The sequence below is a fragment of the Hermetia illucens genome, chromosome 5 (assembly GCF_905115235.1).
Source record: "Hermetia illucens chromosome 5, iHerIll2.2.curated.20191125, whole genome shotgun sequence".
In the NCBI taxonomy this organism is placed as follows: domain Eukaryota; kingdom Metazoa; phylum Arthropoda; class Insecta; order Diptera; family Stratiomyidae; genus Hermetia; species Hermetia illucens.
The window spans coordinates 5,255,823-5,271,929 of NC_051853.1; the positions used below are offsets into that span (position 1 = coordinate 5,255,823).

Sequence of the window (16,107 nt, forward strand, 5' to 3'; positions counted from 1 at the left end):
TGGGTTAGATGAAGGCGAAACACGCCGTATCCACAACGTACATATGTCAGTGAAACATACTTTCTAGGTTAAAATATCTTCATCTGTTAGCATTTATTTTCAATATTGTAATGGTTTCACATTTAGTAATACTTATTTTGGGTTAAACCTCCGACGTAGAGCCCTGTCCTTAGAACTCCTTTAGGGTGTTCTTTAAAATATCCTTTACAGCCTAGATTTGAAAAAAAAATATCGAAAGGAATAAGTTTCTTCACAACTTGTCAAACGTGGGACACTCACTTTGGTAGCTACTTTTGATACGAGTTTAATGAATAAATTTAAGATAACTTGTGTGAACTTTGACAAAACCCGGCTAATTAGTGGAGATTTGTTGACTATTTGGAACGCCAGACTTCTGGAATTTGCACCAGATGAATATGTACTTTACTTCCTCACATCGTATTCAAAATTAAGGACTTACTTCATTTTCAGTTCAAAGTCGTAGGAGACTAGCTTGTAACCAGCCAGGGAATCATCTTTGGCCAAGACGAGCTTCGTTGGAATTAAGTGTGGACCCAGTTTTACCGTCACTTTTCCCATTTTAACGTTGAGTAATAAAAAGCGGACATTGAATTCTTGGAAGGTTACCTGATCGAGTTGGGAATAATAAAGAAGTTAGAGGCCTTATGGATTACCTAACTCACTTCCATTTTGGTGAAGTTGAACTTGCCAGTGAGCACCGTGTGTTTGTTTTCTACCATAACAAAGTTGGATGCCCTATTGACAGTTGAAAGGTCATAGGCAGATCCATTCTGCAGCGATATACCAGCCTGGAGGAAACCAAATTTGATACCTAAAAGACAATTTAATGCAAATATTCAAAGGCCATCAGGCTATCAAGTTGATTTTACCTTTTTTCACGTCCGGGATTTTCATTTTCTGTTTGTCGGTAAACATAACATACATTCTTCCAAGCCTCAGCAGCGAATCTATCACGTTGTTTCCCTTGCTTTCCATCTCCATTCTTCCAAAAGATATTGTCAAAACCAAATAAAGAATGGAAAATAAATATAAATTATCCAGAAGCTTGGAGAATACCGAAATACAATGAAAAGCCAAGGCTTTTGAATTTCTCCCAAGTCAGAGAACCCAGATGTCAAGATGTGGGCCCCTTGCTAAACCTAAACAGATCTGCTTTTGAAACGGGCTCAAATTTTTTTTTTCAGCTTGATTTTTTGTGTGAGTTTAGGCCGGCGGAAAGAGGGGTTGCAAGGGGGACAGGAGATTCCCCCCCAAAAACATTATGGAGGGTTGGACCGCGGCCAAATCAGTACAGGAACGCAGTATGAAACCTGACATTTTGGAAGCACGGTTGGTGATAACGAAGTAGTGGCTGTCAAAACGGAGTTTATCGGTCGGTATAGGTCAAGGGTAGAGTTCAGATAGGACAGAGAGCAACCACAAAGAGAGTAGCAGTAAGAGGTGGGAGAGGTTTTAAGCGAAGAACACATCGAGTGGCATTCGCTGACATTAAGAGCCAACTTATTAACTGTGTGCCAATGAACCAAAGTATCCAGATTTGCCTGCAGAGAAGCGCAATCCATTAGGGAAGAAACAGAGGAAAGCAGTTTGAGGTCATCGGAGTATAACAAGCAAGGACAAGTGAGGCTAGAGGGGAGGTCGTTAAAAAAGAATGAAAATAAAAGAGGTCTAGAATGGATCCTTGTGGCACACCAGAGGAAGAGGAGAAAGGACTAGGAGTGCAACCATCAAAGGAAACGCAACAGCATCAGAAGGAGAGGTAGGAGCCATGTAATAAGTGATGGAGGAATATTGAGAGAGGCAAGTTTGGACAAAAGTATCTCGTGGTTAACGGAATCGAACTCCTTAAAAAAGTCCGTGTTAATGGCGTGGACTTCCTGCTGTTGCGGCATTTGACCGCAAAGTTGGTGAAGTCTAAAAGATTGGTAGCGGTGAATCGACGTTTTATGAAGCCGTGCCGCTCCTTAGTTATAGCGTGGCCGAAGTGGGTGGTCAACCAGTCATTGACGTACCTCTCCAGGGTTTTGGAGCAGGATGAGAGGAGCGACATAGGACAGCAATTCTCAGCAAGAGTACGAGGTTAGACAATTAAGTAATGAGACTGATTCCGTAAAAACCGTATATTTAAAAATAATTCTACAACTCTGCCATCCCCTTCAAAGTAGTCCCCTTGGGCAACTATACAGGGCGAATAAGGCGGCTGTTGCAACACGGCGATTCCTTTAGAGGTTAGATACTGGAACAAGCTGAGGGCGGTGTGGCGTAGCGCGTGGTCGTGATGAAGGAACCAGTTACTCGTACGAGCGACGTCTGGGCGCACCCTGTTGACTCGTTTTTGCAATCTTTCGGGTACTTGGAAGACTTGATTTACGGTTTGCCCCGGTGGACAAAATTCTTTTCTTTGTGATGATTCCACGATTATCAAAAAAGGTAATAATCATCGTTTTCATCTTCGACTTGCTCATGCGAGCTTTTTTCGAGCGGGTGGGCCTTCGAAGACAACCATTGTGAGCTTTGGCGTTTGGTTTCCGGGTCGTATTGGAAAAACCAGCTCTCATCGCCTGTAATAACTCGATCAAGCAGCATGGGATCGTTTTCCACTTGTTCCAAACAGTCTTCTGCGACGGTCATTCGATGCTGCTTTTGCTCCTCAGAAAGGTCCTTTGGAACCATGTTTGCGCACAACTGTTCATCCCAAAATCGCCTCGTAAAATTTATCTGTTTCACGGTTCATACCTAGTTCCGAGGCCAATATTCAAATTGCTAAACGCCGTTCTACATGGATAAGGGCGCATTCGCGTCAGTCCGCACCTCCACTGGTCTCCGCGCCTCGTCTTCCAAGCTTTCACGCCCCTTTTAAACTCTTTATGCCATCGAAACACCTGGGCACGACTAAAAGCACTATCAGCATGCGCTTTTACAATTTTAGCGTACGTTTCCGAAGCTGTTTCGACCAATCTAGAGGCAAAATTTTATCGCGACGTGTTGCTGTAGATTTCGTTTCTCCATTTTCGTGACGAGCACCACCAACACACGCCTACTCAACATGACAGAGCAGGCGAAACAAGCTAGAGCGATGGTGAATATATCAATGTAGAGAGGGAGGATGCCGGGGAAGGGGAAGGGAACTTGAAGATTGCAGGTTTACCAGAAGCGCGGCAATAAAATCAGTTTCATTACTTAATTGTCTAACCTCGTATGGTCATCGCCTTTGGTTATGGGAAAAATAAGGGCTTTTTTCCACAGCCTGGGAAAATGACACTCTTCGAGGCTCTTATTGAAAATAACTTGAGAAAAGATTTAATCAGGAAGAGGTTGGGAAGACTATCGTGGCCGGGTTGGACATTAGCATCAATGTTGTCAATGAGGTTCTCCACCAAAGCGGGAGTAAGGAGGGGAATGGCAGGACATTCGGAAGAAACTGTACTTAGAAGGGGGAGAGAGGAAGAAGAGGGAGAGGAGAAATGCACCGGGACACAGTAAATCATAGGAAAACTGAGAAGAGGTAGCAGTCCAGTCAGAGAATTTGATGACTGAGGAGGTCAGACAGAATAGGATTAAGGGAGAGGAGGCCTTGGTCGCAGGTTAATGGTGAGAGAATGGGAGCTCAGTTGATTGGCGCCAGAGAGCCAAGAGCCAGAGTTCAAACCCTCAAATTTGCCCTTACGAAAGTTAGATGGCTTGCGCATAGTATAGGAAGTGAGGCGTGGCAGTTGTACCGCGAACGGGGGTGACGATGGGCATCAGGAGTAACATAGGGAGGAGCAAGAAAAAATTTTGAAAGGAGCCACACTGGCAAATTGGAGAGGACTAGATCGAGAGTGCGATTTAAATGATTTGTGGCGCAGTTGAACTGAAGAGCGGCACAGGTGTCCATGAAAATGAATAAAGTTAGAGATGTATGCGAGGAACAAAATGGAAGTTGTGGTGGGCCGGGAATTTCAGGCTTGGAGAGCAAAGGGAGGTTAAAGTCACCACAGACAATGAAGGGAAGAGAGGGGAAAGTTACAGCAAGGAATTCTGAAAGATTGTCGAAGAATCGTACAGACAGGAGGGACTGAGGCAAGGGAAGTTGGGAGGGAAAACATGTAAGGTGATACAATCATAGGGGGTAGAAGATGGAGAAAAGGTAGATTCGGCTCGTAGGGTGGACTTAACCCCGATCAAGGCTCCTCCACCAGCTGACTTACCTGAAGTTGCACGATCTCTGTCGCAGTGAAAGGCAGAGAACCCCTCGAGGAGCTCAAAGCTTAAAATTCTATCATCCAACCATGTTCCAGTGATACAGATGAGATTGTGTTGGAAAGTCAGAGCAGAAAGATTGAAACATGACAGCTTGGTACGTAGGCCTCTCACATTTTAATAATAAAGGCTTAAGCTACTTGACAAGTCGTTTATGCTAGTCGAAGAGGCAGGGGGCGATACGGAAATTTTTTCACAATTTATTCCCTTGGTAAGGCTTAACGAATACTCCTTGCAACCAAAAGGCGTCGAAGTTATGTGGATACGTCACTTTGAAGGATGCAATTACGGGGTTGGGAGAAGCGATACTTTGTCAGTTTTACGCACGAAAGAGGTGACGAAGATAAACCAGCTTTACTTCTAATGTAATTAAGAACTTCATCAGAAGAAGTAGAATGGACAAGTCTGGTAACGAAAAGTTGTCAAAGCGGTGATGCGACTCTCAGCAGAGGGTGACCCGAATGGGTAGGAGAGGAACTCGGAATGAAGGGGAATGATGTCTGCTGCACTGCGGTGGAAGGCATTGATAATACAGTGGAAACATGGGTTAGTTGCTACTGGAAGACCTATGGTGTTCGGAAGTATTCCTATTGGTGGGTGAACAGCGGTCTCTCCTGATGAAGCACATTCGACGGCAAAGTTTGGGTTGGAGGGTTCGCCGGGAGGATCGAAATTATCGGAGCCGCATCAAAACAGTACGAAGCAGTTGAGGTAAGTGGATTATGTGCATGGGGAGCCTTAGGTATAGCACCCGTATTGTGTGCAGCTTTTCCGGGTATGCTAGTCGAAGCGCGTCGCTGGGATTATCCAGTGGCCGGTGATATATTGGCGCCGAATAAAGCGTTGAAATTCCATCTGTTATTCAGTTGGTTGTCATTTTGAAATTTGGAATGCACAAAAGTACTAAAGTAATATTAGGGTACTCCTGATATCAAGAGTCCAACTAGCAGCAGTCAATTAGCTTAAGATGTGTGGGAAAGGTAAAAACCGAAAAGCAAAGCTGGAAATCCGGGAAACCGGGGTCGTTCTCTCCACTCTCTCCGTACTGTTGAAGGACTCTTAGGTACTCGGTGGGCTGGGCAGAAACCAAGCAAAATTAGTTAGAGAGTAGGGTCAACAATCAAATCCTTGTAGCGGACCCACATTCAATCAGCACATCAATCCAAAAGTACGTGAGTTTTCAAATTGCATGGGTGGGTTTCACAAGTGCATCTGAAATCATTTTCCACAACTAAGTAAACGGCTTTCAAAGCTTACAGGAAATTTATGTAGTATGCAGTATGTTAGAGAATAGGTACGAAGAACTACCGACAGATGCAAGGTTGTCCACAGAGTGGCGTACTATTACCGCTATTGTGAAGTACAATAGCAGCAGTTGATGCTACGATTGGGAAGGGAGTGACCTAGTGCTTAAACCAGCAACTGATTTCCTGGTCCAGTGACGACTCACTCATCGGAGAGGGAAACGTACTTTTGACCGATGAGTAGACCCACTAGCATATTTCAGCCGGAAATATACCCCAGACAGATATGCCTCATTCAACCTTGAAAAGAACATTCCGACCAGGTGAATTTTATACTGGTATGAGAATGCGTTAATAGACTGAATATGCTCCTCTTGCACAATAAGGTCTTGATATATTGGGTTACAAGGCGACGAGGAAACTGATGAGCTGGCCAGGCAAGGGACAGGCACGCCGATATAAGTCCCCTTTTGTGGAATCGAAAGAGGTTTCAGGGCTACAGCGAGTGAAGAGAAACGGTTGAAAAAGATATAGAAAGGAAGTATGCTGGGCATACTTACGGAATGGGACAGTCAAGGGTGTACATGGGAGCATCCAAAGTAACTGGCAGGATTACTTAAATCTCTCACAGAAAATTCTTAAGATCATTGTAGGAACACTCAGGGGCCATTGCATGCTTAATTACAACTTGGGAAAGTTGGGAATATCCGACAATCATCATCATCAACGGTGCAACGGTGCAATGGTATCCCGTCTAGGCCTGCCTTAGTAAGAAATTCCAGACACCCCGCTTTGCGTCGAGGTCCACCAATTCGATATCCCTAAAAGCTGTCTGGGGGGCCTTCGCTTCATCTCAGGCAAGGCCTTACAGACTTTCCACATCATACGGATGTGGAACCTGCTGAGCCGGATTTTATCCAATCAGACGGTCGTGGTACTACTCATAGGTTTCGTCGTTATGTAGGGTACGGAATCGTCCCTCCTTGTGTAGGGGGCCGAAAAATCTTCGGAGGATTCTTTTCTGGAACGCGGCCAAGAGTTCGCAATTTTTTTTGCTAAGAACCCAGGTCTCCGAAGAATACATCTGGCAAGATTATAGTCTTGTACAGGCACACCTATATTACGGCTGAAATCAAACCCCCCTTTGAACCTACCCAGATTTTTTCTTCATCTCTTTAGCATCGACTTCCATACTATCTTCCTCCTCAAGTGATTCCTGAAAAACGATGAGAGTAAAAGATTTATTCAAATAGGTTTGTTCGATTGTATCTATTACCACTTCTGCCCAGAGAAAGCCTCCTTGTCTGGAAACATTTTTCAACCCAGCGGTAGCAACTGAAAATGTGATAATATAAAATAATTAAAAATAATATAATATTTATTATCAAAATCACTCTGCAAAAATATACGCAACGTCAACTAAAATCTCAGTAATGACAGCTAGCCAGGACCCAAAATTATATAATGCCGTCCTAAAGTGTCAAAGAGGTTTACTGGCAAAATATTCCCTGATCTTTTTGGTATATGCACTGAGGTCTAAACGCATCTGAGTTCAATTACGTGCGAACATTCGGTTTACAGAAACCTCGGGGTTTCGCCTGAGGAGGTTGTTGTTTTTACTATAACCAGCCCGTTGCGGTGGGCGGGTCACTTAATCTGTATGGGTGAGGACGATCCAGTCTGGAAAGTCTATAAGGGCAATATCTACGGCAGAAAAAGAAGACGTGGCAGACCCTGCCTCAGATGGAGACGTCAAACAGCTTATAGGGATATTGGTATGGTTTTTATTATATTATAACCAGCCCGGGTACGGAAGTTTCAATTTTTAGGTGGTTGCCAAAAACCCTTGTATGGGGCATAGCGCGTCATCACACCTATATTTTTACTCTCCCAGCACCGAGAAGTTTCCACTCCTTCTCCATTGTTCTACACCATGTTGACATGAGGCAGACCTGAACTGATGAAGGTTTAAAGGCTTTGGGTAAAAATACCGGCCACTTTCCTTATACTACTCCTTTATAGTAGCATGGAGAGGACATAGGCGCGGAGTAGTCCTAACTGGTCTGGTGTTGAGCTTGTTATATTTGATAAAACAGGGGAAGTCGATGCTTCAGCGATATCTTCTCTATTCTGTCCATTAAGGCAAATAAAAAGAATGCGGTGCTCCACCATACTAAGAATCTTGGTTTTGCTTATATTTAGCTTCATTCCGGAGCTGTTTTCAACCTTTTGCGTATCCAGAGTCGCTTGTCCAAGGTCCATAACTTTGGGAGACAGTTAGCAGATGTTACCAGTGTATTCAAGGTTTTTTAGGAAAGTTAACATCGTTCATCATTCTCAAGCGAAGGCCGATAACGCGCCGAAAAAGTATTAGTGATAAGATGCGATCTTGAAAGACCCCTAGATAATAGCTATTAGTTTCTCCAAAGGGTCGCTTCTAAATAGAGCGTATGTAATACTGACAGCATCTTTTTGCTTGGATTTTGTCCCTATTCATGTCTATGGAGGCATCGCAATGCGGATCGTGCATTTACAATAGAAAGGAGGAAGATGTGGTTGAAAAATTAAAAGGAGACGAAGAAGGCTTATGATTTCGTACTAGGGTAGAGGCAGCTAATCAAATGTTGCCTTACCTCGACCCTGGTAGTAGCGTGACCGAAGAGGTTCACAAGTGTTATACGGTCCTTTTTATAATTCGCAAAATACAACATGGGTGCGTATTAAATCGAACGTAAATCCGTACGTACTTTAGACAAAAACTTGGGCGGAGTTAGAAAATTTTTTGTTTAGGGATTGAGGAGTCCTTTGCCCGCATCGACGGACCAGACCAAATGAAGAGCAATTTACTCACTGTGTTGATTCCTCGTCTTCCCCCCTTGTCTACTTTCTTTAGGTGTCCTTGGAACCTCGTCGTGATGAACCATTTTGTTTGACCAATCGGTGCGATCATCGATAGCTATGCACGTCATCGAGGAAGGACATTCTGTGACGAGGGCAAATCTCGAAATGGTGCAGGAACAACAGGCTTGGAAGCTTGGGTTCCGGAGGAACTGACGATGGAGGTGATCACCCGTGCCCATGATCATCCTTTGAGTGCACATGGGGGGGTTGGTAAAACCTTGGGTAGACTGTGGTTGTGGTTTTATTGGCCTAAAATGGTTTCTCAGGTCAAGGACTATATCCGCAATTGTGAAACGTGCAAGACATCAAAAGCTCCCAACCAAACACTCCGACCTCTAATGGGCAAAGCGCTCCTCTCCGATCGGGTATTTCAACGTTTGTGTATCGATTTGATCGGCCCATATCCCAGATCTCGCGCCGGAAATATCGGAGCAATAGTCGTTCTCGATTCTCTCTCGAAGTTTTCATTTGTGGAGCCGATTAAACGGTTTACCGCGAACGTGCTGACTGAATACTTGGAGAAGAGAATCTTTCATGTGTTTGGAATCCCTGAGTCGATCACGTCTGATAATGGGGTACAGTTCAAATTCGTGGCTTCGAACCAGTATGGCATTCAACACATTTACACCGCTTTACACTCTCCGCAGGAAAATGCCTCGGAGCGAGTAAATCGCTCACTGTTGGCTGCTATACGCGCTTATATCGGTCCTGATCAAAGAGATTGGGATAACAAGCTGTCATCCATCAACTGTGCCTTGCGTTCAGCGAAACACGTCTCGATAGGGACTTCACCCTATCACGTCGTTTTTGGACAAAGCGTGGTCACCCATTGGAGTACCTACGTTCTTTTACGACGCCTGAACGCCTTGCCTGATGCGACCTTGCAGGTCTGTTCTCAGGATAAACTTGCTATTCTGAGAGCAGAGGTTCAGGGGCGAATCCTCCAGGCAAGAGAGACACAGGAAGGGGGTTACAACTTGCGATCCCGAGCTCGTGAATTTCAGGTCGGAGATATCGTGTATAAGCGGCTCTTCAACTTAAGCAGTGCAGCAAAGCGGTACAATGCCAAATTGGATCAGAAGTTCGTGAAGGCGAAGGTCATCGGTCGAGTCGGAAGGGTTCAATACGAGCTGGAGGACATGGAGGGTCGTAACCTGGGCGTCGCTCACGCGAAGGACCTTAAGGCCTAACGTAGGTTTGGATCCCGGGCTGCCTTTCCTCGTAAGCACGCCAACACTCAGCCGCTATCAGCAGTGATGGCCTCACTGGTCCTCAGCTGTCTTTCCTCGAGCGGGTCTCGAAAACCCAGCTGCCCTGTAGTGACCGCAGCTGCGCGACGGGAGCGGAATCTCATTCGGCTCTTTCTTAATTAATTTGCTTAAACAATGCATTTAATAGTTTGCAATTGCCCTAATATTCGCCGCAGATTGTACATTATTGAATGCATTCGGGCGAATTGAGAGAGTTGAAGGCTATGTAGCGGCAAATGAAGCGGTGCGCTGAGGGAACAAAGGAAAGGAAGCGGGACTGAGCCAAAGAGGAAACAGGTGTGAAGTCGGTCGAGCCGTTTTTTTTCTATTTTCCAATTTTAGTTCGCGTTCTGATTATCATTCGATAGACCGTTGCGAATTCCCCATTAATGTCTGCTTAGGAATCCGGTGCGGACCCGCGCATCGGAATAGGCACCTTGATTTTTGGTAGTGTTGAAGCGTGAGGGATCAAAGCGCTCAAAGGGCCCCCCCACATTCCCGAACCTGGCTAGCACAGAGGCGTGCAAGAACGTGTCGAACGAGCACTTTGATGGAGCTTCAATCTTTGCGGGCGGACCTTCACCGTCTACTTAGCCAATTTGTTTAGATTTTTGGGATAGCTCTGCCCTCTAGGTCGTTGTCGGCCACTTAGGATAATCGACCTGATCCTCCTATACCCACTCTTAACATTACACAAAGTTTTACTTAATAAATAAACCGAAGCTCGGGGCTCCACTTGCACAGTAAAGTCAACTTTGAGCTACTGTAACTTTGTTAGTAATGATATGATTTTGATCAATTTTGGGGACTCTATACTCTAGGATAAACTCAAGGGGGGGGGTTTTACTCAATTTCCCCCAAAATATCGTAACATACATTTGATATGGAGAGTATTTTGAAAAATCTGAAGAAAAAATTTAGAAGCCAAAATCTTTGTGACAATTTCCGTCCAGGTAAAACTACTAATAATGATATACTAGCGAAATCCTACGGCCACAGCAATATCCTAGATGAAATACCTCGAGAAATCTGGGCATCCCCCACAGACTATGTCACACGCAAGCTGAACTTTACGAGAAACTTTGCTGTGGACTTTCCAACCAGGGCAAAGTGGAAGACCGGCGGCGTGTTGCAAGACTATGACACGGTATTCTTTACGGACGGATCAAAAATGGCCTATGGAGTCGGCGCTGCGGTTTTCTCGAATACACACGGTGTATCCAAGTCGTATGGTCTCCCAGGTTTCGCCAGTGTATTCCAGACGGAAGTACTGGCGATATTGAAAGTCTGTCGATGGCTGAAGCGTGATTCGAGTCCCAAGCGTAACAGCCATTCTGACCGACAGCCAAGCGGCCATCAAGGCCTTGTACTCAACGACGACATCTTCCCGGCTGGTGCACGCTCGAGGTCACTCTCCTCTGGGTTCCCGGGCATAGGAACATAGAGGGGATTGAGCGGGCTGATGGATTGGCCAGGCAAGGCTCTGCTCTTGGCAGTCCCTCGGCGAATACAGTCGGCATTCCGCTGGCGGCTGTCGGGGGCGGAGTCTACTCGCACTACCTAGCAGCCGTGGACCTGAGATGGCGAAGGCTTACAAGCTGTGCCAAGTCAAGGACGCGTGCAAATGCATTCAAAAATACTGCGATCTGCACGGGGCACTGGCCCATGCGGCTAGGCTCGGCTTACCCTACAACTCGTATTGCCGAAAATGCGGAGAAGGAAGGGAAACCCTCATGCACTTTCTCTGCGATTGTCTAGCTCTGGCTAAAGTCAGGCTGCGGACACTGGGTAAACCATTCTTTGTTGACCTCAGAGAGATTTCTTGTTTCAGGGTCGGAGAGCTGACTTCCTTCGTGAATACTACGGGCTGGCTCTGAAGATCCGAGCCAGCTGGACTCTGCCTCCCTGCTCCCATAACAACAGTCACGGTCTTAGGAGTTTGGGGCATCAAATCGACGCACCAAAGCGCTAATTGGGCTTCTCCGAGCGGCCACTGATACCTACCTACCTACCCCCTATCATCATATTTTGAAAATTTGCTACGAACCTCCTTAAGTTTATTCTATTATAGATTCGTAACATTTTGCAATATTGTGGGTTTTAGTATAGAGCAAGTTTGTTGGAAACCCTGCTATTATTAAAAGAAATTCAGTAGGTCAAGGACTAAGAGAGGAAATGTCGAAATGTGGAGACGACCGCAGCACACGGGTCTTGAGTTTAACGGCTTCACAAACACGGCCACGATTAACGACACTTGAGGGATCCCCACACCCCCATATTCTTGAGAGAAGGCGTGCTAGCGCATGTTGACGGATTAATTTAGTGGAGCTTCAATATTTACGGGTGGATCTTTACGGTAAATTTGTTCTACGGATTAGGTGTTCGTGATATGTTAGATATGATATGAAAACAGCACCCAATCAGATCACAGGTGTGGGTACAACTTTAGAAGCTATTATATTTTTTTTAAATATACTCTTGGCAGCATCTGTAATATCTGCCATGGCACAAAATTAACTCATTCACTAACTTTTCAAATACACACCATAATATGAACCATAAAGGAATACAAAAATTATGAGGAATATCTTTCTGATGACCATTATTCCACAGAGTATTGTTTGACTGACTGCCTCACACCAACGAAAGATAATGTACATATTTGATTTTTTCCCTGTAATATAGTACAATATACGGTTCAAACAAGTTACCCGTTACCAAATACCGTAGATTATGAAATTCTACCGGAAAATTCAAAGAAAGCATGTACCCTATTTTACGTATTAAGGGTTTCGTATTAATAAGTTCAGAACTGCCTTGAGGAATTTTCTTTTTCGTCAAATATAGTCATGTTGGGTATCAAATGGAAGGTTTCGGTTAGTATTTTCCGAAGCCGGCCTTAGTTTTGACATTTGTTGGAAAGGTCGGGAGTATGGGGGGTTGAAAGTGATAATTTCTTTAACGGACTCATTCTCAAAAGCTGCCCTACCGAAAAATCTGGAAAAAATCAAAAGGCTGCGACTATATGGTGCCTAGGCTCCGAAATACTTTCCATTGATATCTGTTGAAATAAAGTGAATAACAGCATATTACTATATGTTTTAGTAATTGGCTGCAAAACCCCCCTTAAATTCATCTCAGTACCACGAAATCTTCCAGCAATGTAGACTTTAATATAGAGCACGATCCTTTGCTGGTGGAAATCACAATACTGCTAACAAAGTTATAATTGGTCAAAGTTGTCACTTCTTTGCAAATTCAAGAATTTGATTGTCAACATCACTTGAAAGTGGATATTTTCACATAATATATGTAGGCATATATTACGTGCTAGGTTCTAATGGGACAAATTCACACTCAAATATCTTTATAAAAGAAATACACAAAACCTTTCATACCTGAAGCTTCCAGCTTCCGGTTTCCCGACTTGTTTTTACTTTGGTTCCAGCATTTGGTCACGTCAAAATTCTAATATGCCATAAATGATAGTATTTAAATGCTTGTTTTTTTCTCTACTCTAAGTTAAGAAGCACATCATTTTATTTTCTCTGGTTGACTTCGCTATACTTTTCGTTCTAGTATATTTTCAACAGCTGTTGAAAACTCTCCTAAATTTTATATTTACTCCTACCTTCTCTAAGTCCTTTATAAATAGGGTGACATAAACCATTAAATGCACTTACATATCTCCTTAAAAAAATCTACATATACGCATCCTAAACGGACATTTACCAAGGGACGCAGTGTTTATTCTTAGAGTACCACATATTCACCCGAACAAGTGTTCAATTAGTTATCAACATTTAGAAGCTCAAGAATAAATCAGGAGATACCTAGGAAAGTCACTTATAATGCTTATATTGGAAAGGCATCCAAGTTTTGGTATTGGTTCCTATGGTCTTGTGGACTCCATACCGTAGGCATGTGAGATGTCCTTCTTATGTCACCGGAGAAGATAGTCTTTATTTGGCATGGCTTACGTAGATTTGGAAGTGCTCGTCATGTATGAGTTAGAGCCTGACGACGTAAGTATGCAGCCCGAATAAATTGAAATGCGACTCTGCCTCAAATCAAGTGAAACGCGATTCCGTCATGCAAAATGTGAGAAACTATCTTGCAAGTTTCTCTAGACCGCATAAACAAGCCACTGACTCTGCGAAATTAGGCTTGTGCATTCTCATCAACAACGTAACAACCGGTATCCGGTTTAGGCCTGTCTTAATAAGGAACTCCAGGCGATCTGGTTTTACGCCGAGGTCATCATCATCATCAACGGCGCAACAACCGGTATCCGGTCTAGGTCTGCCTTAATAAGGAACTCCAGACATCCCGGTTTTGCGCCGAGGTCCACCAATTCGATATCCCTAAAAGCTGTCTGGTGTTCTGACCTACGCCATCGCTCCATCTTAGGCAGGGTCTACCTCGTCTTCTTTTTCTACCATAGATATTGCCCTTATAGACTTTCAGGACTGGATCATCCTCATCCATACGGATTAAGTGACCCGCCCACCGTAACCTATTGAGCCGGATTTTATCCACAACCGGACGGTCATGGTATCGCTCATAGATTTCGTCATTGTGTAGGCTACGGAATCGTCCATCCTCATGCAGGGGGCCGAAAATTCTTCGGAGGATTCTTCTCTCGAACGCGGCCAAGAGTTCGCAATTTTTCTTGCTAAGAACCCAAGTTTCCGAGGAATACATGAGGACTGGCAAGATCATAGTCTTGTACAGTAAGAGCTTTGACCCTATGGTGAGACGTTTCGAGCGGAACAGTCTTTGTAAGCTGAAATAGGCTCTGTTGGCTGACAACAACCGTGCGAGGATTTCATCATCGTAGTTGTTATCGGTTGTGGTTTTCGACCCTAGATAGGAGAAATTGTCAACGGTCTCAAAGTTATATTATCCTAACCTTATTCTTCTTCGTGTTTGTGTTTGACTGGTGCGGTTTGATGTTGTTGGTTGATTCGTCTTCGGTTCTGACTTTGCCACCATATATTTTGTCTTGCCTTCATTGATGTGCAGCCCAAGATCTCGCTCCAATCGCCGCCTGCTCGATCTGGATGAAGGCAGTTTGTACGTCTCGGGTCGTTCTTCCCATGATGTCGATATCGTCAGCATAGGCCAGTAGTTGGGTGGACTTGAAGAGGATCGTACCTCTTGCATTTACCTCAGCATCACGGATCACTTTCTCGAGGGCCAGGTTAAAGAGGACGCATCATAGCGCATCCCCCTGTCGTAGACCGTTGTTGATGTCGAATGGTCTTGAGAGTGATCCTACTGCTTTTATCTGGCCTCGCACATTGGTCAGGGTCAGCCTAGTCAGTCTTATTAGTTTCGTCGGGATACCGAATTCTCTCATGGTCGTGTACAGTTTCATCCTGTCTATGCTATCATAGGCGGCTTTAAAGTCGATGAACAGATGGTGCAACTGTTGTCCATATTCCAACAGTTTTTCCATCGCTTGCCGCACAGAGAAAATCTGATCTGTTGCTGATTTGCCTGGAATGAAGCCTCTTTGGTATGGGCCAATGATGTTCTGGGCATATGGGGCTACCCGGCCTAGCAAGATAGAGGAGAATATCTTATAGATGGTACTCAGCAACGTGATACCTCTATAATTGCTGCACTGTGTGATATCTCCCTTTTTATGTATGCGGCAGATAATGCCTCTTTGCCAATCGTCAGGCAATGATTCGCTGTCCCATACCTTGAGCACAAGTTGATGAACCGCATGGTGTAACTGGTCGCCTCCATATTTAACCAATTCCATCGGCTTCTGGTGACTTATGATTTTTTAGCCGATGAATTGCACGGACCGTTTCTCCTAAACTTGGTGGTGGCAGTATTTGTCCGTCGTCTTCAGTTGGTGGGACCTCCAACTCGCCGATGTTCTGGTTGTTCAGTAGCTCATCAAAGTACTCAACCCATCGCTCTAATATGCCCATTCTGTCGGAAATCAGATTTCCCTCTTTGTCTCGGCAGGATGAGCATCGAGGTGTATAAGGCTTCATCCTGCTGACTTGTTGGTAAAACTTCCGCGCCTGGTGTGGTTGCTCCCTGTACTTTTCTGGTTCATAGACTTGTTGGTTCTCCCAGGCTTCCTTTTTCCGTCTGTGAAGTCGCTTCTCCACTCGACGGACTTCGTGTGCTGTGGATAACTTCAGAGTTCACTCTCACCTGATTGTCAGTGGGGATTCTAAGTGGTATTGTTATTCGAGCTCCGAGCACCATGCCAACGAGATAGTGATCCGAGTCTATATTGGCCCCCCTATATGTTCTGACATTCATCAAGGCTGAGAGGTGGCGGCGTTCGATCAACACGTGGTCAATTTGGTTGAAAGTGGTCCCGCCTGGAGAGGCCCACGAATGTTTGTGGACCGCTTTCCGCGCAAACCAGGTACTTCTAACAACCATTTCGTGTGACCCTCCTAATTGAATAGTCCGCA

At 44.7% G+C, this 16,107-nt stretch overlaps 1 protein-coding gene across 1 annotated transcript; it reads right to left on the reverse strand.

The window, feature by feature from the left end:
* Window positions 1-70: 70 nt before the first annotated feature.
* Window positions 71-12,297, reverse strand: LOC119658049. Its single transcript, XM_038065293.1, has 8 exons — window positions 12,204-12,297; window positions 6,784-6,842; window positions 6,662-6,723; window positions 891-1,003; window positions 684-832; window positions 461-627; window positions 280-394; window positions 71-211 (listed from the first exon to the last, which is right to left on the reverse strand). Exons 1-8 carry the CDS (start codon window positions 12,259-12,261, stop codon window positions 170-172), a joined length of 765 nt encoding a protein of 254 aa, XP_037921221.1. The 5' UTR covers window positions 12,262-12,297; the 3' UTR covers window positions 71-169.
* Window positions 12,298-16,107: the final 3,810 nt, after the last annotated feature.